The 24,327-nt window shown below is 42.5% G+C and overlaps 1 protein-coding gene across 1 annotated transcript in view; it reads left to right on the plus strand.

Annotated features, from left to right (window-relative positions):
• Positions 1-22,328, plus strand: part of comtd1 (catechol-O-methyltransferase domain containing 1) — a 47,767-nt gene extending 25,439 nt beyond the window's left edge. The window contains exons 6-7 of the mRNA XM_072583247.1: positions 17,600-17,733; positions 20,959-22,328. Of these exons, the coding sequence (XP_072439348.1) occupies positions 17,600-17,733; positions 20,959-21,108 (284 nt within the window). The 3' untranslated portion in view covers positions 21,109-22,328. The remainder of the gene's footprint in view (positions 1-17,599; positions 17,734-20,958) is intronic.
• The last annotated feature ends 1,999 nt before the right edge of the window (positions 22,329-24,327 follow it).

Below are 24,327 nucleotides of genomic sequence, written 5' to 3' on the forward strand. Positions count from 1 at the left end.
TCAGAAACAAAGCAATGGTAATAATTGAACAAAATAAATCTTGTTAAAAAAACAGGCAGCAGTCAAAATTCAAACTCAGGATTTGATGCCAAAAGTTATTAATGGGTATCAACATTTGCCTTTGAATCTTAAGGCTGTGGGTTCAACTCCCATTTCAGAACTTGAGCACAAAAATAAAAGTTGATACTCCCTCATTGCTGCAGTGATTTTGGAACTAAACCAAAGTCCCATCTGCCCTTTGGCCGGTCATAAAATGACCCCATTTATCTCTAAGTCCCCTTGGGCCACCTCCATGTTCCTAATGACTCTGCTGTTCCTTGGTTGATACCTGACTGGCTGTGCTATTCCAGCACCATACTTTTTGACTAGTTATCACATAGTCTTAATATGAATAACTGCAGACCATTACTGATCCTTTACTCAAAATATCAGCAATTATTCAATGGACACTTGACTTCAAAGACTCCATGATATAATATCACAAAGGTACGACTACAACATTTAAAAGACATCTGGATGGGTATATGAATAGGAAGGGTCTCGAGGGATATAGGCCAAGTGCTGGGAAATGGATTAGATTAGTTTAGGATATCTGGTCGGCATGGATGAGTTGGACTGTAGGGTCTGTTTGTGCTGTACATCTAACTCTAAAACAGGGACGTTCTTCCCTGATTTCTATCTATCCCAGAATTAATGTGTTTTTAGCAAAATAGATAATCTAGTCATTTATCACATTGTGCTCATGGAAGCTTGCTGTACGTAAATTGGTTGCCATTTTTTTGGTTGCAAAGTGCTTTGTGACATACAAACATATAGAACAGGAGTAGGCACTCATCAAGCCACTCGATAAGATCATTCTGTGATTGTGAAGAATGTCAAACACTTCTCTTTTATAATGTAAACCTCCTGGAGTCTTTCATTAAAAAAAACTGGCAAAAAGTCTGGTGCTTCACATCTTTCACAGAACCCCTATGAAATGCTTCTATTAAATCTTTTAGCTTTCAATGATTGACCCTGGGAGATCTGAGAGTGTGGGCATTGAGATGGGCATCCAATTCCCAAGTCTGATGTGATGCCATGAGCCCTCTATGGAGTCTGGAGTCTGTTTTGAAGATACCTAGGGTAACTCTCTTCCCAGTGTCTTCACCTCTCCAAAAGGGAGAGAGATAAAGTGCATGTTGCTATAAAACCAGCTGGCTTAACATCTATCATTGGGGAAAATGATCGTGTGGAATTAACAGACCATTTAGGAATGTGTAATAAAATCAAGCATAGTTGACATGACTTATTAAAGAGAAAATATTGCCTGATAAATTTGTAGGACTCTTTGAGGAAGCTACAAGCAGGATAAAGTAGTTGTAATATGTTTGATAAGTTACCACACTCTGCCTGTGTAATGAGATACAAGCCCCTCAAGTTGGAGGTAGTATATAAACTTGGATGAAGTTTATTAATGACTTGGATGAGGGACATGACTGAGCTTTCATAAAGTATGCAGATGACACAAAGTAGGTGGGAAGGCAATTAGTGAGGATGACTCAAAGATTCTGCAGGGGGATATAGAGCGGTAAAGTGAGTGGGCAAAAACTTGGCATTTGGAATATAATGTGGGAAAATGTAAGGCTATGCATTTTGGCAGGGAGAATAGAGATTCTGAATATTATTTGTACAGAAAGGAGTTGTGAAAGAAAATAAGAGATGCAAAGAGGGATTATGACAAAAAAGACTGGCAAGAGGCATGGCTGAGGTGTTAGATGAATACTTTACATCTGTACTTGATGGCAAGGCCGATACTCCCATTGTCATGGTGACCGAGGAGGAAAGATGGTTTAACTTTGAGAAGGCATTGATAAGGTACACAGGCTGGATGGCATGCAGCCAAGCAGTGGAAATTGCAACAGCATGGCATTAATTTCTCAATCTTCCTCTTTATCGGTGGCCTATTGTAGTTACAGTATTTTTCACCAATCCTTGGTTTCAGTCTGTCTAGCCCAACTTTGATCTTGCCCTGTTGAAATCAGCTCATTATTATTATTCTCGATTGATCATTGTCATTTTCTATCCTCATCCTAAACTTTATGATACAATAATCACTGCCCCCTAAATGTTCACCTCCTGACATTTGATTAGCCTCAGTGCCAGGGACCCAGGTTCAATTCCAGCCTCGGGTGACTGTGTGGAGTTTGCACATTTTCCCTGTGTCTGTGTGAGTTTCCTCCAGGTGCTCCGGTTTCCTCCCAGAGTCCAAAGATGTACAGGTCAGGTTAATTCAGCATTGCTAAATTGCCCCTGGTACTAGGTGCATTAGTTAGAGAGAAATGGATCTGGGTAAGTTACTCTTCAGAGGGTCGGTGTGGACTTGTTGGGCCGAAGGTAATCTAATCTCTTTTGACTTTTTCATTTGCATTAATTGCCATGAGCAAATTGGCAACTTTTATACTGCAGTGGCTTTCACAAATAATACTTTTGAACCTCCCTCATGTATCCCAGCCAACACCATGATGTTTCAGTAAAGCTTCACACACAGTGTGACTTTGGGGCTGTTTTAACTGTGTTAATTTTTTTTTTCTTTTTTTTTCTTTTCTCTTATTTTTTTTATTAAACCCCCACACTACCGCTTTAACTGTGTTAAAGGGGTTTAATTGGGTAATTGAGCCACCTGTTGGACAAATCAAAACTTTCACTTTAGCACTCTTAACTAAATTGTGATGAGATTGTCTTTGTTGGCCTTACTAGACTATTGCCCTGGAGTAGCATAACATATATTTCTGATGGACTTCCTAAACTAAGTTGATTAAATATTGTGGCTTTCATGAACACAGGATGTTTAAATGTGATTTACAGTTGATGAAATACTTTTTCAAGAGTAGTCAGTGCTGTGTAGGAAATGTAAGGTTGATCTGCAGTCAGTTAGCAATGTGATAATGCCCTGTTAATCTGTTTTTGTGTTCTTCAACATACTGCCATGGAATCTTTTATGACCAGCCAAAGGGCAGATGGGACTTTGCTGCAGTGATTTCGGAACTAAACCAATGAGGGAGTATCAACTTTTATTTTTGTGCTCAAGTTCTGAAATGGGAGTTGAACCCACAGCCTTAAGATTCAAAGGCAAATGTTGGCACCCATTAATATCTTTTGGCATCAAATCCTGAGTTTGAATTTTGACTGCTGCCTGTTTTTTAACAAGATTTATTTTGTTGAATTATTAACATTGCTTTGTTTCTGAATACAGAGAAGATATTCTTAAATAAGAGGTCTGTTTGCATCTGTGAAGTCCTCAGAGTCCTTTTAAAAATTCTATTTAAATGCAATGATTGCTTACAAAAATGACCATTTGCTCCCCTTTTTGGAGGTGATTCTGAAAGATGGGATTTTCATGCCTTTGGAGAGGCAAAGATTCATTAAGGACAGTCAGCATTGTTTTGTGTGAGGGAAATTGTCTCAAACCTGAATAAGGTTTTCTTTGAGGAAGTAATCAAAAAGATTGAGGGCAGTGCAGTAGACACTGTTTACGTGGACTTTAGTAGCCTTTGACAAAGTTCCACATGGTAGACTGATTAGTAAAGTTAGATCACGTGAGATTTGGGGTGAACTTGCCAAACTTGGGGTGAACTTGGATACAAAATTAGTTTGGTGGGAGAGAGTGGGTGGTGGTGTTGGGCAGTTGTTTTTCAGACTGGAGGCCTGTGACCAGTGGTGCTCTGCAGGTATCAGTGCTGGGTCCACTGTTGTTCATCACTTATATTCTCATGCAAATAGTTTATATAGGAGTTTTGGTTAATAAGTTTGCAGATGACGGTGACATTGGTATAGTGGACAGTGAAGAACGTTATCTAAGATTACAAAGAGATCTTGGTCAATTAGATCAATGGGCTGAGGAGTGACCAATGGAGTTTAATTCTGATAAGTGGGAGGTATTGTACTTTGGTAAAATAAACAAGCGCAGAGCTTATGCAATTAATAATAGGGTCCTGGATAGTGTTGAAGAACAGAGTGACCTGGGGGTTCAGGCGCATAATTCTTTGAAATTCGCATCACAAGTGGTTAACAAGGCATTTAGTGTGCTTGCCTTCATTGCTCATCCCTTTTGATTATGGGAGTTGGAATGTCATATTGAAGTTGTTGTACATGATGTTGCTCAGGCCTCTTCTGGAGTACCGTGTACAGCTCTGGTTGCTCTGCTACAAGTTTGAGTTGATAAAATGGGTTGGATAGGCTGAGACTTTTTTCACTGGAGCAAAGGAAGTTGAGGGATGGGCTTAAGGAAATTTTATAAAATCAAGAGTGGGATGGATAAGGTGATTAGCAAAGGTTTTTCCTTAGGGTGGGGGATTTCAAGACTTGGGGGCATATTTTTAAGCCAAAACAAAGTTTTAATAAGAACACGAGGCGCAACCTTTTTGCACAGTGGTTTGTGTGTGGGAAGAACAGCCAGATGAAGTGGTGGATGCAGGTACAGTTAAAATATTTAAAAGACATTTGGATAAGTACATGAATAGGAAAGGTTTGGAGGGATATGGACCAAACACGGGCAAGTTGGACTAGTTTAGTTTGGGAAATTCAGTGTGGACCAGTTAGACTGAAGGGTCTATTGTATTTCCATGCTGTATGATTCTAAGTCCAACATCTCATGCTCCTCACTTGTGTGTACAGGACATGCATGTGGATGTATTTATTTGGGGTTCCCAACAACTATGGAGTGCTTATACTAATCTGTAAAGATGATTAGTACAAGAACAGTTGAAAAAGCTCAGTAGCACTTTACTAGCTTCCTGGTTCTCTGGGGAGTTACCAGTGATCTGCTAGTGACTTAATCTACACTCCTCATTTCATAATCCATTCTCTGGGACAGCAGTTTATCATGTGACCACTTCACTGATGACAGAATTAGAGCTTAGAACGCACTGACTTGACCTCTGTTTCCCTGATTGGCAGAGGGTACCTTAACTATATAACCTCCCTTCCTGAATCTTTCCACCATTTTTGTAAATTCTATCATTAGCAAATTATGATCTCGTTCATCTCTCAAACCTGACTCCAATCTCCAAGAAGGTAATAAACCGATAATTGCGCTTGATGCAGTGACATTAAAAGATCCCACATGATATCAATCACTTGAATATTTGAATTGGATGTCACAGTGCCACTCACTATTGCAAGCATTTTGTTTAGTCTAAGATTTTTGGGGAACTAGTGGTCATACAAAGCAGGAAGGATGTGAACTTCCTTTTGTCTCTTCTGAGTGAGCTAGTAAAGGCCAAGGGATCAGAAACATATCCTGGTTTGTTAATCTCTCACCAGGTATGCATTAAAATGTCTGAAGTAGTGAGGCTGATAGCAATAAAGTTGCAATGTAATTTCTTTTTAACAGATTTATTGGCCTCTCCAGCAGCGAGAAGAGTTAGAAATTTCTATTTATGATTAGAAATATTCAGAAACTGTTACCCAACAACTACTGATCTGGATGTTAATATTTAAACTGAAAATTATATAACCCTGCAGGGTATTAAGAATTTTCAGATCAACCCATTCAGTTCCTCGTTGTTTAAGCCTCTACGAACAGCAGTACAATATCAGTATATCCTTCAACCCCTCTTCCTCGGCCCAGAGATAAAATTGGGTTTTATTCCCATGTGTGTCAATTCTGTCATTTCACTCATTTTGAGTATACAGTGACCTTTGGTTTTTATACGAATGGACATGTGAAAATGACAGACAGGACAGCACCTCACCAGCATTCCTCAGACAGCACTGTCTAAACTCTCAACCGTTGCTGTCTGGAAGGACAAAGGCAGCAGATACATGGGACTGCTACCACCTACAAGTTCCCCTCCACATCACTCACCATCCTGACTTGGAAATATATTGCTGTTCCTGCAGTGCCACACAGAGTCAAAATCCTGGAATTTCCCCCTTAGCGGCATGTGGGTGTACCTACACCACATGCACTGTTGTGGTTCGTAAAGGCAGCTTACCACCATCTTCTCCAGGACAGTTGGGGATGGGTGCTAAATGCTACCCTAGTCGGTGTTACTCACATCGCCTGAATATTGGAAAATTTTCCAATTGGTCCATCCCCTTTACCCAAACGATTGTGATGCTGCTTAAGTGTCATGTTGCCTAAGGCTTTTGACCCACCAGCAGTAAATTAATTACGTGACAGAGGCCGTTTAAAAAAAAAATTGATTTTAAATTGTGACCCCATTTTTCAACTCATATTGCCTCTCTGTGAGAACAGAGAGAGAAAGTGCCTGTTAGATCAAGAGCACGTTGGTACTTGGGCCGAACACCACGGCAGCCATTACTGGCTCACCACCCCAACCATTTGGCCCCAAGGCCCACTTTTGAAAGCCCAACGTTAGACAACCAAAATTAGCCGAGGGAATGTGAAGGCCCCTTGAGCAATACGTTGCACTTGTAATTGGGAAAATGTTCGAGCCCGTTGTAAAGGAGGCAATATTGGAGGATTTAAAAGTAGATAATAAAACCAAGCAGAGTCTGCATGGCTGAATGAAAGGGGAAGTTATGCCTCACAAATTTATTCAAATTTTTTTTGATGCAACAAATAGGATAGCTAAGGGGAAGCCAGTAGATGTAATATTTTGGATTTTAAAAAGATATTTGATAAACTACCACACGCACACAAAGTTACTTGGGTAGAGTTCATGGTCTGAGGGTATTATATTTCTATGGATAGAATCCCAACGATGTGTAAACAGGTCTTTCAGCCCAACAGGTCCACACCGACCCTCCAAAGAGTACCCACCAAAACCCATTCCCCTACCCAATTACTCTACATTTACACCTAGCTAACACATTCCTGAAAACTATGGGCAATTTAGCATGACCAATTCACTTTAACCTGCACACCTTTAGACTGTGGGAGGAAACCAGAGGAAACCCATACAGACACTGGAAGAATGTGCAAACACCACACACAGTCATCCAATGCTGCAATCGAACTCTAGTCCCTAGTGCTGTGAAGCAGTGGTGCTGACCACTGAGCCACTGTGCCAGCCCGGAGGATTGGCTAAGCATTAGAAAACAGAGTTGGGACTGGGGAAATTTTCAGGAAGGCTACCTAGACAATAGAGCACCATGAGGATCAGTGGTGGAACCATAATTGTTTATTAATCACTTAGATGAAGCAGGTTAAGTTTGCAGGTGACTCAAAATAGATGGGAATGCAAACGGTGAGACTGACTGGGGAGGGGGGGGTGGTGGTCAGGATATTGACAGGTAGAGATAAATAGGCAAAAATGAGGCAGATGGAATAGAATGGGAAGTGGAAGATTATGGATGTTGGCAGGAAAAATAGAGCAGCTAAATATTTCTTAACTAGAGAAAGACTGCAGAGAGCCACAGCACAAAGGGATTTGCCGTGCTCCTGCATGTATTACACAAACCTAGCATCCAAACTTAGAAGCTAAGAAGGAAGGCAGTTGAAATGATGGTCTTCATGGTATAAAATTGGGAGGTCTGGCTCAAACTGTACTAGAAACAGCTGGGATATTGTGGACAGTTTCGATTCCCTTCTCAAAGGAAAGATTGTATTGGCATTGGAGGCAGTCCCAAGAAGATTCATGAGGTTGATTTCCAGATATGGAGGGATTTTCTCACGAGAAGACGTTAAGTAGGTTGGACTTGGAATCATTGGAATTTAGTAGAATGAGGAATGCCTTATTGAAGCTTATCTGGTTATTGAAAAAGTAGGTGAGGAGAATTTGTTTCCCTGTCTGAGAAAGTTGAGGACCAGAGGGCTTTACCTCAGAGTAAGGAGTCACCCTTTTAAGATGGAGGTGAGGAGGAATTCCTTTGAAGGTCATTAATCTGTGGAATATTTTACCACAGGGCTGTAGAGATTGGGTCATTTCAAAAGTTCAAGGTTGAGATGGATTTTTAAACAGTGAGGGGAATCGAGGCTTATGGGAAAAGGTGGCAAGCTGGAGTTGAGTACGGTCAGATCATCCACGTTCTTGTTCAATGGCAGAGCAGACTCAGTGGGCTGAATGGCCCATTCTGATCCAATACCCAATGGATTTATGGTGACCATTTACCATGAATCATATTTGTTGGGGTTTCTGCTAGGATTGTATTCTGTGAGGTCTGTCACAATTAAAAACTACTCTTTCTTCAGTTCTTTGTAACTAGTTTCTCTCAATCGACAATCCCATGGCATCCAGCAACCATAAATATCCTCTCCTTTGCTAAGTATAATTCCAACCAGCAGAGCGTTTTCCCCCTGATTCACATTAATTCCGCTTTTGCTTGGGCTCCTTGATGCCCCACTCAGTCGAATGCAGCCTTGATGTCAAGAGCTATCACTCTCACCTCGCCTCAAGTTCAGTTCTTGTTTGTCCCTGCTAGAACCAAAGCTGCTGAGCATATGCTGATTGATAGCACCTTCCATCACTTTACTGGTGATTGAGAATACACTGTTGGGGCAGTAATTGGCTGTGTTGGATTTATACTTATTTTTTTCTGTACAGGATGTGCCTGGGCAATTTTCCATATTGTCGGGTAGATGCCAGTGTTTTACTTATACTGAAACAGCTTGGCTGGGGCCATGGCAAGTTCTGGAGCATAGATTATTACTGAAATGTTGTCAGGGCCCATAGCCTTTCCAGTAAACAGCCTTTTCTTGATCTCACATGGAGTGAATCAAATTGGCTGAAAATTAGCATCTGTGATGCTAGGGACCTTTTTGGAAGAGGCTGAGATGGATCATCCATTTTGTACTTCTGACTGAATATTGGCATGTATTTAGTCCTGTTTGGTAGCTTTTGACAGTTTGTTTTTAGGTATGCCTGGTTCTGCTATTGCCAGACCCTCCTGCACTCAAACATCGAGCCAGGGCTGATCCCTAACTTCATGGTAATAGTAGCATGGGCAAATGCCAGACCATGATGTTACAGATGGCCCCCAGCTTCAGTTGGATGCCCAGTCTTGAGTTGCTGGATCTGGTCGCAATCTATCCCATTTCGCATGGTGATTGTCCCACAAGTTCAAGTGTATTGTTTATACAGAGATGAGATTTTGCCTCCATGAGGACTGGACGATGGTCACTCTTCCTCATACTGTCACGGACCGATGCATCTGTGCCAGGCAGATTTGGTAGAGTGAGATTAAATATATTCTGTCTGGTTGGTTTCTTCACCATCTGCTGCAGACGCAGTCTAACAGCTATGTCCCTGAGGACCTGACCGGCTTGATCAATCGTACTGCTACCAAGCCACTCTTGATGACATTGAAATCCCCCACTCAGTGCTTCCTCCAAGTGTTGTTCAACCTCTGAAGTGGGGAAGATGCTTGAGTTGGAAGAAATAGCAAGGCATCTCAATAGAAATTGTCCCATTGGGCAGACACAGCATGGGTTCATGAAGGGCGGGTCATGCTTAACAAGTCTGTTGGAATTCTATGAAGACATTGTGAGCAAAGTGGACAACGGGGACCCAGTGGATGTGGTGTGCCCAGATTTCCAAAAGGCCTTTGACAAGGTGCCGCACAAGAGGCTGCTACATAAGATAAGGATGCTTATGGGTAAAATATTAGCGTGGATAGAGGATTGGTTGACTAACAGGATGCAAAGAGTGTGGATAAATGAGTGCTATTCTGGCTGGCAATCAGAAATTAGTGGTGCACCTCAGGGATCGGTGTTGGGACTGCAATTATTCACAATTTATACAGATAATTTGGAGTTGGGACTATGTGTAGTGAGTCAAAGTTTGCAAATGACACTAAGATGAATGGCAGAGCAAAGTGTCCAGAGGACTGAAACTTTGCCGAGGAACATAAATACTTTAAAGGTCTGGCAGATGGCATATAATGTTAATAAATGTGAAGTCATCCATTTTGGTAGGAGTAACAGTAAAAAGGATTATTACTTGAATGGTAAAAAGTTGCAGCATACTGCTATGCAGAGAGACCTGGGTGTCCTTGTGTATGAATTACAGAGGGTTGGTCTGCAGGTGAAATGGGTAATTGGGTGAATGGAATTTTGACCTTCGTTGCTGAAGGGATGGAGTTTAAAAGCAGGGTGGTTATGCTGCAGTTGTACAAGGTGCTGGTGACTCCACACCTGGAGTGCTGCGTGCAGTTTTGGTCTCCTTACTTGAGAAGGGATGTACTGGCACTGGAGGGGGTGCAGAGGAGGTTCACTAGGTTGATCCTGGAGTTGAGGGGGTTGGCTTATGGGGAGAGACTGAATAGACTGGGATTATATTCATTTGGAATTCAGAAGAATGAGGGGGGATCTTATAGAAATATATAAAATTATGAAGGGAATAGATAAGGTAGAAGAAGAGGATGTTTTCACTGGCAGGTGAAACCAGGACAAGCGGGCATAGCCTCAAGATTAGAGGGAGTAGATTTAGGACTGAATTGAGAAGGAACTTCTTCACCCAGAGGGTTGTAAATCTATGGAATTCCTTGCCCAGTGAAGTAGCAAATGCTACTTCAGTAAATGTTTTTAAAGCTGAGAGATTTTATTTGGACAATAAAGGAATTAAGGGATATAGTTGGAGCATGGGTAAGTGGAGCTGAATCCATGAAAAGTCAGCCATGATCTTATTGATTGGTAGAGCGGGATTGAAGGGCAGGGTGGCCTACTCCTGCTCCTAGTTCTTATGTTCAACATGGAAGAGTATCGATTCATCAGCTGCAAAGTGGGTAATCAGTCAGTGATTTCCTTTCCCATATCTGATCTGATACCATGAGATTTAATGGGCAACATCCTCCTGTTTATATGCCTCTGGTGGGGCTTCTGTTCCTCATCAGGAAGGAAATCCCACCCCCGGAGTTCAATATGATTGGCGCTGCCAGTCTCACAGCTTGACTGTTAGTTCAGCAGTGACAGAGCCACTGGAACCCTGAAAGGGAGTATGCCCAGGGACTTGGTATCGAGAAAGATTGGGAAATTGAGGGCTGGGTTTTAAATTACAACATATAGGAAAAGGGGAAAGTGCAGTCTGCACAGTTCCTCCCTGGGGCTTTGAACATTTTAAAAGGAAAGAGGTGGCTCACAGCCATCGGACTGTCAATGCCAATGTGATATGGTGTGGAGAGAGTAATATTGATCTCCATTTCATTGACTGTTAATTGTTTATCCGTATGGAGGGTGGTTTTCAGATTTTGGTGTCCACTTCCCACTCCGTATTCTAGGAGGATGGGGGTAGGTCAGTGATCTGACCTATATGGGATGTAATATCTTGCTGCATGTTTAAGCGCTCGTCCAACTCTGACTCTTGGCCTGTCACCTTGAAACGTTTACCTGGTGCCTGCTGGCATCAGTGACGAGTCAGTGCTGACGATTCAGTCATTCCTTGCTGAGTTGTCTGGCTATGGAGCAGCAACTTGCAGTTTTATCCAAGATGACTGCTAGGTGGAGGAGGGACAGTGGAGCATCAATGAAAGAAAGCAAGGCCCAGGGGTTGGGAAAGACTGCTCACCAAAGGAAGAGGCTGATCGTCCCCCTCTCCTGGGCATGCCACCAGGTTCGATGGGCTTCTCTGTTCTCGTGTGACTGACCGGTAAGATAAATATTTCATAGACGTGCTTATTAATTTGAATCATAGAATTGAATCCCTACACTGTGGAAACCAGCCCTTCAGCCCAACAAATCCACACTGACCCTCCAATGAGAAATCCACCCAGACTAATTCCCCAACCCTATTACTCTACATTACCCCTTACTAATGTATCTAACTTACACATTCCTGAACACCTTTTAGCAAGGCCAATTCACCTGACCTGCACACCTTTGGATTGTGGGAAGGAAACTGGAACACCCAGAGGAAACCCCCCACGGACACTTGGAGAACCTGCAGACTACCCACAGACAGTTGCCCAAGATTAGAATCGAACCTTGGGTCCCTGGTGTTGTGAAGCAGCAGTGCTAACCACTGAGCTACTGTGCCGCTCCATTTCTTTCAATTCCACTCTTCATTTAAAGAAAAGTTCTGAGATGTGCTTGGGAGAAAGCTTTAAATAGGTTTTATAAACATATCATCTACTGTCTGGACAGAATGGGGTCAGTTTGAGATATGATTACGTGCTAGCCTGCTTTGTGTTGGCTGTTTTTAAACAAGGAGAAGCAGTATAAGTCTGATGATAATACTGAATAAATCCCTGCTCACACCTGGGAGCGATCTGAAAGAACTGGTAATTGAAACTGAGCTTTGAATGAGTGAAGAGTCTCCTAATGAATGTCAGAGAGCAAGTAAATGTTTCTAAATCAGAAAAATATTAAATTGTCGTATTTCAAGTCATGTGTCCCGAGGAAAAGGGGCACCCAACAATGGCCAGGTTTTATCTTTTATTTTGATAAGAAGCACAGAGCTGAAATTAGATTTACTTCAAATGTGTATCCGCTGGGGCATGGCTAACTCCTGCCCCTCATCGCTGGGAGTTATCAGATGATTGAAATTCTGCCTTTCACCAATGAGTGGACCCTGTGGAGTATGTTAATGATCTGTCACTGTTCCTGTATTGGTTTGGGGGCTGGTGGAGCAAGGAGCTTAACTGTCTTGAAAAGGAAACCGTTACCAGTTGGTTTTAAAAAGACTCCTGCCTGCAGCTCTCCCATTAGCATCACCATACAGCAGTCCCATTCTGCTGGAGCGAGTGCTGCGGTGCAGTCAGATGGTACAGAACAGCTCTGAGCAAACTCACTCTGCCATTATGGGTGGCACGGTGGCTCAGTGCATCCTCAGGCCATGCAGGCATTGTCTCCGTGTCTGCGTGGGTTTCCTCCGGATGCTCCTGTTTCCTCCCACAGTCCAAAGGTGTGCAGGTTAGATAGCATGGCCATGCTTAATTGCCCATCATATCCAGGGATGTGTGGGTTAGGTGGATTAGCCATGGGGAAATATAGGGTGGGGGTGTTGACTGTAGGTGGGATGCTCTAAGGGTCAGTGTGGATTCGATAGGTCACATGGCCTGCTTTCACACTGTATAGAGATTCTATGATTATCCCGGTTTTGACTCCTCTCGGCATTTCCGAATGTTCCCGTATTCATTAACAGGAAAGCAACTATATGTACTCAAACTGAATGGAAGGTCGGCCTATAATATTGATCCTTTGTCTTGGAATGCCCACGGGTCATGAAGACTTTGGGCACATCAGTCGGCACCAAATAGTCTCCTTCCAAAGCCACCTGGATCTGGCCTAATAGAAAGAGACAGCCAGAGTCGTTCCATCTCTGTACCAGCCTTCCCCAGCATGCTTCAATCTGATCTGGGGAGCAGAAAATCAAGAAGGTCCTGTTAAAAGCAGGAAGAAACAATAATGTGACCTTTCGCAGTCATTCCACTAGCTTAATTAATTAAACGAATTAATTAAATAAAACTCTGAAGTTACAAAGCGAGCATAACTAATGGTCACCATGAAACTACCATAGTTTTTTCATTAAAAACCTGTTTTGCTCATTGATCTTTAGGGAAAGGAAATGTGCCAATTGTTCATGAGGTAAAAACAATGACTGCAGATGCTGGAAACCAGATTCTGGATTAGTGGTGCTGGAAGAGCACAGCAGTTCAGGCAGCATCCAAGGAGCTTCGAAATCGACGTTTCGGGCAAAAGCCCTTCATCAGGAATAAAGGCAGTGAGCCTGAAGTATGGAGAGATAAGCTAGAGGAGGGTGGGGGTGGGGAGAAAGTAGCATAGAGTACAATGGGGAGTGGGGGAGGGGGTGAAGGTGATAGGTCAGGGAGGAGAGGATGGAGTGGATAGGTGGAAAAGGAGATAGGCAGGTAGGACAAGTCCGGACAAGTCAAGGAGACAGTGCTGAGCTGGAAGTTTAGAACTAGGGTGAGGTGGGGGAAGGGGAAATGAGGAAACTGTTGAAGTCCACATTGATGCCCTGGGGTTGAAGTGTTCCGAGGCGGAAGATGAGGCGTTCTTCCTCCAGGCCTCTGGTGGTGAGGGAGCAGCGGTGAAGGAGGCCCAGGGCCTCCATGTCCTCGGCAGAGTGGGAGGGGGAGTTGAAATGTTGGGCCACAGGGCGGTGTGGTTGATTGGTGCGGGTGTCCCGGATATGTTCCCTAAAGTGCTCTGCTAGGAGGCGCCCAGTCTCCCCAGTGTAGAGGAGACCGCATCGGGAGCAACGGATACAATAAATGATATTAGTGGATGTGCAAGTAAAGCTTTGGATGTGGAAGGCTCCTTTAGGGCCTTGGATAGAGGTGAGGGAGGAGGTGTGGGCGCAGGTTTTACAGTTCCTGTGGTGGCAGGGGAAAGTGCCAGGATGGGAGGGTGGGTTGTAGGGGGGCGTGGACCTGACCAGGTAGTCATGGAGGGAACGGTCTTTGCGGAAGGTGGAAAGGGGTGGGGAGGGAAATATATCCCTGGTGGTGGGGTCTGTTTGGAGGTGGCGGAAATGTCGGCGGATGATTTGGTGTATGCGAAGGTTGATAGGGTGGAAGGTGAGCACCAGGGGCGTTCTGTCCTTGTTACGGTTGGAGGGGTGAGGTCTGAGGGCGGAGGTGCGGGATGTGGACGAGATGCATTGGAGGGCATCTTTAGCCACGTGGGAAGGGAAATTGCAGTCTCTAAAGAAGGAGGCCATCTGGTGTGTTCTGTGGTGGAACTGGTCCTCCTGGGAGCAGATCTGGCGGAGGCGGAGGAATTGGGAATATGGAATGGCATTTTTGCAAGAGGTAGGGTGGGAAGAGGTGTAATCCAGGTAGCTGTGGGAGTTGGTGGGTTTGTAAAAAAAAAAAAATGTCAGTGTCAAGTTGGTTGTCATTAATGGAGATGGAGAGATCCAAGAAGGGGAGGGAGGTGTCCGAGATGGTCCAGGTAAATTTAAGGTCAGGGTGGAATGTGTTGAAGTTGATGAATTGCTCAACCTCCTCGCGGGAGCACGAGGTGGCACCGATGCAGTCATCAATGTACCGGAGGAAGAGGTGGGGATTGGTGCCGGTGTAATTACGGAAGATCAACTGCTCTACGTAGCCAACAAAGAGACAGGCATAGCTGGGGCCCATACGTGTGCCCATAGCTACCCCTTTGGTCTGGAGGAAGTGGGAGGATTCAAAGGAGAAATTGTTAAGGGTGAGGACCAGTTCGGCCAAACGAATGAGTGTGTCGGTGGAAGGGTACTGTTGGGGATGTCTGGAGAGGAAAAAGCGGAGGGTTTGGAGGCCCTGGTCATGGAGGATGGAGGGGGATTGGATATCCATGGTGAAGATGAGGCGTTGGGGACCAGAGAAACGGAAGTCTTGGAGGAGGTGGAGGGCGTGGGTGGTGTCTCGAATGTATGTGGGGAGTTCCTGGACTAGGGGGGATAGGACAGTGTTGAGGTAGGTAGAGATGAGTTCAGTGGGGCAGGAGCATGCTGAGACAATGGGTCGGCCATGGTGGTCAGGCTTGTGGATCTTGGGAAGGAGGTAGAACCGGGCAGTGCGGGGTTCCTGGACTATGAGGTTGGAAGCAGTGGGTGGGAGATCTCCTGAGGTGATGAGGTTCTGTATGGTCTGGGAGATGATGGTTTGGTCCTATATCTAACTCCAGAGTATTGGTTACCTTTTAAATACTCTCTGAAATGGCCTAGGAAATCTTTTAGTTGTACTCGAGAGAGTGGTTTAATACCACTTTCTCAATGGAATTGGGGATGAACAGTAAAGGCTATCCTGACACGTCCTGTGAATGAATAATGAAAAGTAACATGGTCTGCGATCATGGGTTCTTGATTAGGATTGTGAAATGTTTGTGCATGTCAAGCACAGTCATCACTGTCCAAACTACTCCACTGAGTACCCATTCACTTGTCAACATGTATCTGACCAGATTACTACAGCACTACTACCTTCCTATTATATTTTTTTTTGCAATAACTTAGAAGCACATTTCTTTGCCTTAAACATTTGTAGCCTGTTTTATCCAAGTTCAGCTTAGCCTTTGGGGATGGGTTTGTCTTCCAGAGAGCAGCCATTTGATCAGCTTTGTGAGAAAATGAGAGAGAGGCTACCTCTGATCCTTCGACAGTGGAAGTGTCTGAATTTTGACTTTGTATTGGCACAGATGCCCAAAAACATGGTATTTATTTATTAATTAGCTAACTTGGAAAGATTAATTGAAAATCAGTACAGGTCGTTCTGCTATATCGTGATAGTTGTGTTCCTCTACAACCTCACGCTATAGAAAATTGCTAATTGAAAATCGCTATACCCATTCAGTAGAAAGTTTGAGTTATCCAAGCAAGTCCACAATTCATCAATCGCGTTATAGCCAGTTCATGCTGACAAAACATGCATTTTGGTAGAATGAGCTGTAGATCAGTGTGGGTGCCACTTCAGAATATACAATAAGGTGCAGAGTGAGCCCTTGCCTTGCCATTTTATTGGCCTGTTGAGGGTTTTAAATATTTGGCTATTGATGTTGCCGGGTTCTGGACCAGTGATTATATTGATTTCTTGCTGCAGGACATGCAAATAGATTTCCAGATATTGCGCACTCTCTTCCTTTTTTGCCTTGCTGAGATAAGTGTCATTAAAATTGTGCTGATACTTAAAGCACGATTTCTTCAATATTTTTTCATTCGGCTCAATCTGTGGTTTGCTAGATTATAGATTTTGAACTTTCACCTGAGTGTGAAAGTAAGAAATTAGCCGATAAACCAGATTTTCGACTTCCTGCCCCCTTCCTTCTACGTGCAAATGTTCCACCTTTTTGCTATCGTTTTCGTTTTTGACTAAAAAAACATTGTCCATCTAATCCTGTGAGGTTATCAAGTTTGGCTGATGACAAATCATTTGGAGGGAGTTCTTTCGTGTTGTCGAGCAGCTAATTGTCGCACTCAAATCACTGGATTTTAAGGGTAATGTGTACTTTGCCTGATCATTGGGTCATGTGGAGCAGGCAGTACACCTCCATCTAGTTTTAATGCAGAATGTAACTGTAGCAACATGGTGTCCTCTCCTTTTATAATGGTTTTGATATTCACTGCTCAAACAGAAATAATTGAGGCAAGTAAAGCAAACGATTCTTTCTAGCTGTTGGAAATGAAGTGCTGAGTCTTGTTCTTTGGTGTCTACCTTGGTTCAAGAATGGGCTTCCTATTTGTTGAATAATGCACAGCTTATAATCACATGCTCTGACTCTGTCTAGTCAGTAAATGCCAATGGTCAAGAGCACTGGATAGCTCAGGGTTTCAATGCAAAGCAATGGGGTTTTAATCCATGACCACCTAATTCAATGACAAAATGCTGTTCCCTGAGCCACAGATGACTTAGAATGCAGTGTCTTAGCTGCATTGAGTCATAGTAATACAACATGGAATCAGACACTTTGGTCCACCCAGTCCATGCCAAATATATTCCCAAACAAAACTAGTCCCACCTGCCTGCTCTTGGTCCATATCGCTTCAAACCTTTCCTACTTGTGTACTTCTCCAAATGTCTTCAGCATTGCAGTTGTGCCTTCCAGGTACTAATTGTCACATAAACACAAAACATCAATTCTACAGACACTTGGACAAGACCATTGTGCACATTCATTTTTTTTTCACCTGTGCGTGTTAAGTAAAGAAGTTTGAAAAAGATTCAGCCCTCTTTTTTTTTAGAAACTAATACCGTTCTGCTTTTTGGTTTTTTTTCACAGATGAGCTTCTAGAAGCTGGCAAAGCAGGATCCTTTGACTTTGCCTTCATAGATGCTGACAAGCTGAATTATGGCGTTTATTATGAGAAATGTCTGCAACTTATCCGCAAAGGAGGAATAATAGCCGTTGACAATGTGAGTCTGCAGGGGGTCTTTGATAAGGGCTGTCCCTCTCAGCTGATGCTGCTTGAGATTGGTAATAAGACATTCTTAAACAGCTAATTCAATGCTGTGGGTGGAGGTAATTATCACGCAACAAACATTTTGAAGGTCTTTTCAGGACTTTCACCTGACTTAAGGGTTTGAACTGGTCTTGCTCCATGATAACACATTCATGCATTGTTTACTTTTCTGTCCTCCCATTGAAGAATGTTTTGGGATCTGCTACTTCCTCAAATGTATTTGCGCTCCTGACATGGTAACCCTTCTCCACAATAGGTGCCAGGGATTCCGCTTGCAGAGTGATCCACTAGGAATACTAGGTTCATTTGTATTAAAACAAGAATTGTCAGCCATAGCCAATAGGTAGTGCACTCACGTTTCTGTCAGAGGCTTCAACAATTCTTCCTCTCTCCCCATTCCAGGTACTTGAGCACAAAGTTTAGGTTAATCCCTCCATGTCGTACCAAGAGAATGGTACATTGTCAGAGGCCCATCTTTCAAATGAGACATTATGCCACTATACACTTACTTTCTTTGCTTTGTTCATGGGCTTTGCTGCATAAGCCAGCATTTATTGCCCATGTCTAATTGTCCAGAGGGCCGTTAAGATCTTTTGTCATGGTTCTGGAGTCACATGAAGGACAGACCAGGTAAACATGGCAGATTTCCTTCCCTAAAAGGCCTTTAATGAACCCAAAAGTTTTGTTTTTCTTACGCAAGGTCCCCAAGCTCTAACTTGGAGAAACTGGAGAGTTCACCATGGCTTCCTGGCTAACATTAATTAGAGTGAGACTTTTGGAAGCTTCCTTGTTTTATTGCTGACATGCCACCACTTTGCAATGGTCATGGAGTCATGGTGTTGGAGTTGTACAGCACGGAAACAGACCCTTCAGTCCAACTCATCCATGCCAACCAGGTTTCCTAAATTAATCTCATCCCATTTTCCAGTATTTGGCCTGAATTTCTCTAAACTATTCATATACCCATCCAAATGCCTTTTAAGTATTGTAATTGTACCAGCCCCCACCACTTCATCTGGAAGCTCATTCCATATACGCATCACCATCTGCATGTAAAAGTTGCCGCTTAGGTCCCTTTTAAATGTTTTCCCTGTCACCTTAAATCTATGCCCTCTAGTTTTGGACTCCCCTACCCGAGGGAAGAAGACCTTGGCTATTCACCCTCATGATTTTATAAACCTCTATAAGATCACTCCTCAGCCTCTGACAGTATGGGGAAAATAGCCCCAGCATATTCAGCCTCTCCCTATAGCTCCAATCTTCCAATCCTGGCAACATCCTTGTAAATCTTTTCTGAACCCTATCAAGTTTAATAACATTTTTCTGATAACACGGAGTTGAGAATTGAACACAGCATTCCAAAAGTTGCCTAACCAATGTCCCATGCAGGTGCAATATGACATCCCAACTCCTATACTCAATGCACTGACCAATAAAGGCAAATGTACCAAACACAGCCACCACTGTCTACCTACAACTCCACCTTCAAGGAACTGTGAACCTGCAGCCCAAGGTCTCTTGGTTCAGCAACACTCCGCAGAACCCAACCATTAAGTCCTGCCCTGATTTTGCCTTTCCAAAATGCAATGTCGTGTATTAGTCTAAATTAAAGTCCACCTACTACTCCTTGGCCCAAGGTTCTGTTGTACTCTGAGGTAACCATCTTCACAGTCCACAATGTCACCAGTTTTCGTATCATCTGCAAACTTGCCAGCCTTTCCTCCTATATTCACATTCAAGTCATTTATATGAATGAGAAAAAGTAGTGGGCCCAGCACTGATCCTTATGGCACACCGCTGGTCGCAGGCCTCCTGTCCGAAAAGCAACTCTCCACCACCACCCTCTGTCTCCTATCTTCAAGCCAATTTTGCATCCAAATGGCTAGCTCTCCCTGGATTCCTTGCTAACCAGTCTACCATGTGGAACGTTATTGAACATTTTGCTGAAGTACTTGCAGACAACATCCACCATTCTGCCATCATGAATCTTCTTTGTCACTTCTTCAAAAATCTCAATTAAGTCAGCATGATTTCCCATGGACAAAGCCATGTTGACTATCCCTAATCAGTCCTTGCCTTTCCAAATACATGTAAATCCTGTCGGTCAGAATCCCCTCCAGCAATGTACTCACCACTGATGTCAGGCTCATTGGTCTATAGTTCCCTACTTTTCCTTACCACCTTCCAAAAAAAAGCACACATTAGTCATCCTCCAGTCTTCTGGCACCTTACTTATGGTTATCAGTGATACAAATATCTCAGCACAGGACCCAGCAATCACTTCCCTCACTTCCCACAGTTCTGGGATGCACCTGATCAGGTCCTTAATGCTGCAGCAAATCAAACTGGGTATTTAAAGCTTTGCACACTTGCTAGCATTCTAGGCTTCAAGGTTAAATTACAGATATAATCCTGAAATTGACTATTTATATTTTACATATGTACATACATAGATTAAATATACTGTATCTATAACATACGCACAAACAGTATTCATTGATCCTGATGGAATGAATAGTCCTTTTGGTATGTTTCAACTGATCTTAATTTTTGTTGTTGATTGATCTTTCTGAAAATGTTTTAAAAATATTTTAAAAGATCATAAGCAAGTAAGCGGATAAGTTTCACCTATGAAGACAGATTAGATGGGCTGAGACTGATCTTCTTGGAGCAGAGAAGGCTGACAGGATTATGAAGGGCATAGATAGGAAGGAATCTTTTCCCTTTTTGTGGAGGAACCAGTAATCAGGGACATAGATAAAAAGTAAGGGGCAGGAGGCTTGCAGGGAAATTTTAAGGAACACATTTTTCACCCAGAGGGCAAGAGTATCTGGAAAGATTTCTGAGAACCATTTCAACATTGAAGAAGTATTTAGACGAATAATTGAAAAGCCATAGTTTTGAAGGCCAAGTGCTGGGGAATGGGATGAGAATAGATGGATGCTCAATGTCTGGTACAGACATGATGGGCCTAAAGGCTTCTTTCTGTGTTATAATACTCTGGTAAGTGTGGGTACATCAGCTAATAAAGATGCACTTGTATTCCCTTGGATTCCCCAGTGCTATTGCAGATATTTTAATTAGGAAGAAGTTATGATCTCGATATGGAATGTTGATGATTTTGTCAGGTGTGGATTTCCATTCACCCTCGAACTGTTTTTTTTTTGTTCCCCTGTAGGTATTATGGGATGGGTCAGTGCTGAATCCAAAAAATGACCCCGACACACTGAGCATTGTCAAACTCAATGAGAAGATTTACAGAGACAGCAGAGTCAATATGAGCATGCTCACCATTGGTGATGGAGTCACCTTGGCCTTCAAGTTATAGGAAGGCCAGCTCCAACGAGAGCACATTCTAACTGTTTTTTTCAATCCTTCAAGTGCAACATAAAATAATGCATTGTCTTCTTGTTCTTCATAGCATTTATATCCTCTCTCTCCTCTTAACATTTCTCATCCTACGTTTTAAATTCTGCAGCCTTCCAAAATGATCTACCAATGGTGTGCTTATTCCCTAACCTCTTTCAACATCCAAATCATATCTTCAGCATCTTCATTACCTCTATCTATAAAGGATCATTTCCCACTTGGCCAGGGTAATATCCTGCCAGCATTTACTCTGTTAAACTCCTTAAGAATGTTGCAATTAGATCACCTCTCGGTTTTCAAAAATCAAGGACATTTAGGATCTAGTCTACTGAATGTTACCTTATCTTTCCTTAATCTATTTCCTCTTTTTCTCAAAGGCCAAGTTTGTTAAAACATGCCAACCAGAATTCTATAGACTCTAATTGTATAAGGATGTCTTGTATGGTGCCTTAGTGAATCATTTTTTAAAAATCAAAACACAGAACATCCATTGATTGTCCCTGATCTACTGTGTGAGTGCACTCATTCAGCTTTATTGCACATGTGCCCTGATCATTTGCAATTGCTGTACCACTACTGTCTAACACTTAACAGCAATTCAACAGGGAAATAATTTGATAGCTTCTATAAATGCACTTTTGTAACCATTTTGATAGGTTTCTTAATTCTTTTTAAAGGAATCTGAGCTCCGATTCACTAATGGACTGAATGAGCTCCGAAAATGGCATCTGAGAGATCATGTCAAAGACTAAGGAGATGTAGGAAGTGAGGGAAGGTGCGCACTTGCCACTTTGGTTGATGTGGAAGCCAGTACCCAAGATGAAAGACCGATGATTTCATTGCTTTCCTTGTAGGTACTGCAAAACAAAGGCACTGTCCGATTTATTTCAATCCAGACGTACATGAAGTTGAAGAGATGGCTGTTTTTAAAAAAAATCCTCTAATGAACATTTAATTTGTTGCTGCAGCCATCATTGAAATTGCTCCAGCAGGTAGTGAGACATCTATGTAAATTTATTAGCATCATATTAATTTAATCTACTTGCTAGAATTAACTTCCCCATCGCAATTAACTTCTGCCCAGTTGAGATAGTTCGGAAACTCAAATGCATAAACAAACCTGGTAACTTTGCTATTCAGCCTCCAATGCAAGGGAGAATAAAGCTTTGGTTGTCTTGACCAGTATGTCAGTGTCTTTATTTTCACTGTAACTTCTACTAGAGCAGTTAGCATCTCCATGGGCACAAAGGTACGTTGGGACTCTGGACTATTACTTTAACTAATCACACCAAAGTAGGTGCCCTGCTGTTCTCTCACAGGTGGCATTTATTGCTAATGGACTCAGGCAGCAGTCTGTGATTTGGAATGCCATCTTTGTGCAGAGGACAAGGCTTTATGGCTAACTCTCTTTCAGCACTGTGTGCCAGCCTGGCCTGCAACGAGAAAGTTTGGTGGGGGGAGCGGGGTGGAGATGGGGCAGGAGCAGTTTGTGAGCGTCCACAGCCAGGTCATCCTGCAGAAGAGTCCCTTTGGCCCCATTGAGTCTGCACCATCGCGTGAGGAAACACCAGATCCACAACCTAATCCCCAGGAAGTGGGCGGGATGGATTGGTAGTTGATAGGGTGCACATCCTTGAGTGTGTGTCACACATGTGTAATGCTCAAGCTGCAGGTTATGACCTGCTGTGAGAAGCCTGTTTGGTGGCAGGGTTAGATTGATGCCCCCGTGAATGTGCAGATAGTGCCACCTGCCTTTGTAAAGCACTGGGCATTGGTCAGTTTCTTGTGGCACTGTTTGATGTCCTTTTTCTGCAGCTCAGTAGCATTCCCAGCCCAGATAGTTCTGCAGGGATAGGATGGGCATTCTCTCAATGGCAATCCAAATTTGATTCAAACACCATCGGTAGACAGCTGTGAATGGCTGTAGAAAGGAAAAGTTTAACAAGCCAGATAATTATAATCATGCACACGTTTTCTCCAGGCAAATATCGCAGATGTATCCCTTAGGAAACAACAGAATAAAGTAACCATCGCCTCCACTACAGATGTGCTAAAAATACAAACTTGGTCACATAAATAATTTAGCTAAAACACCAGATCCCGACCCGTCAGCTCAGAAAACCACTTGCCTTATTGTGGGTTTTATTCTTTATCATGCACAGGCTTTGCCAAATACTGCAAGGGTATTCACTGTGTGAACAGTCCACCTCGGCAGAATTCCTGCTTTAATCTCTTAAAGCAGATGACTTACAAATCCCTTTTCCAGAAATGTTCAACTTTAATAAGTTAACAATGAATCTGAATCGATGTGGGTGTTTTAATACACTTGGTTGAAGAGATCTGTATAAAAGGCATGTTTGTTTCTCTGTTTAAAATCTTTGGAATAATACTTTGCTAGAGGATGTCATAGAGTTAATTTTTAACTTTTAACATTGAAACCACAGTTGGAGCTTGGTTCAAATTCCATCCAATATTCAGAGAAGATTAAAATGGGTTGGCTGTAAAACAACTAAGTGCATCCAGAACCATAAATGTTCCACCCAAACGGTTAAAATTGTCCAAAGATTATGCTGTTGGGTTATTTTGGCTTAGTGTTGCAAAATTGCAAATTTATTTGGTGAAAGTACTATGATTATTTGCTTCTGATCATTAATCAATAATGATTTATTACCTACTATATGAAAAGTTTAAATATCCTTTCTATGTAATGTTGGACTTCAGAGTGAACAGCTCAGTTGAAGGTGATGTGTTTTTCTGTGAAAATGGTATAAAAATCTAATTTTTCGCACTGCATTTTCTGAGGGGAAATAGGAAGTTGAAAATATTTCTTTAAAAATTTTACCTGGTTTATGTTGGGAGTAAATCATTGATATTTAACATACAAATATTTAATCAGCTCTGTTAGGTTGTGCTTATTTTTAGATGGCAGGGAACTCATTAACTTGCTTGGGAATTCAGTTTGAAGTTTATTTAGGTTATTTATGGCATTCACTGTTGATATACGATAACCTACGTTGTCAGCAGAGGGAGTTTGCTGGAAGGATGTTTAAGGGTCATTTGGAGACATTGTGTTTTCTGTGCCTGAAGTAATTATGCAACTAAAGGTTTCTCCAGGGAAGATAATTCATTTTGCATTTTGATGGATTCATATTTGGTGAAATCGTGCTGTGACCTGCTG

This window comes from Chiloscyllium punctatum, chromosome 13, assembly GCF_047496795.1.
Source record: "Chiloscyllium punctatum isolate Juve2018m chromosome 13, sChiPun1.3, whole genome shotgun sequence".
Classification (NCBI taxonomy): Eukaryota; Metazoa; Chordata; class Chondrichthyes; order Orectolobiformes; family Hemiscylliidae; genus Chiloscyllium; species Chiloscyllium punctatum.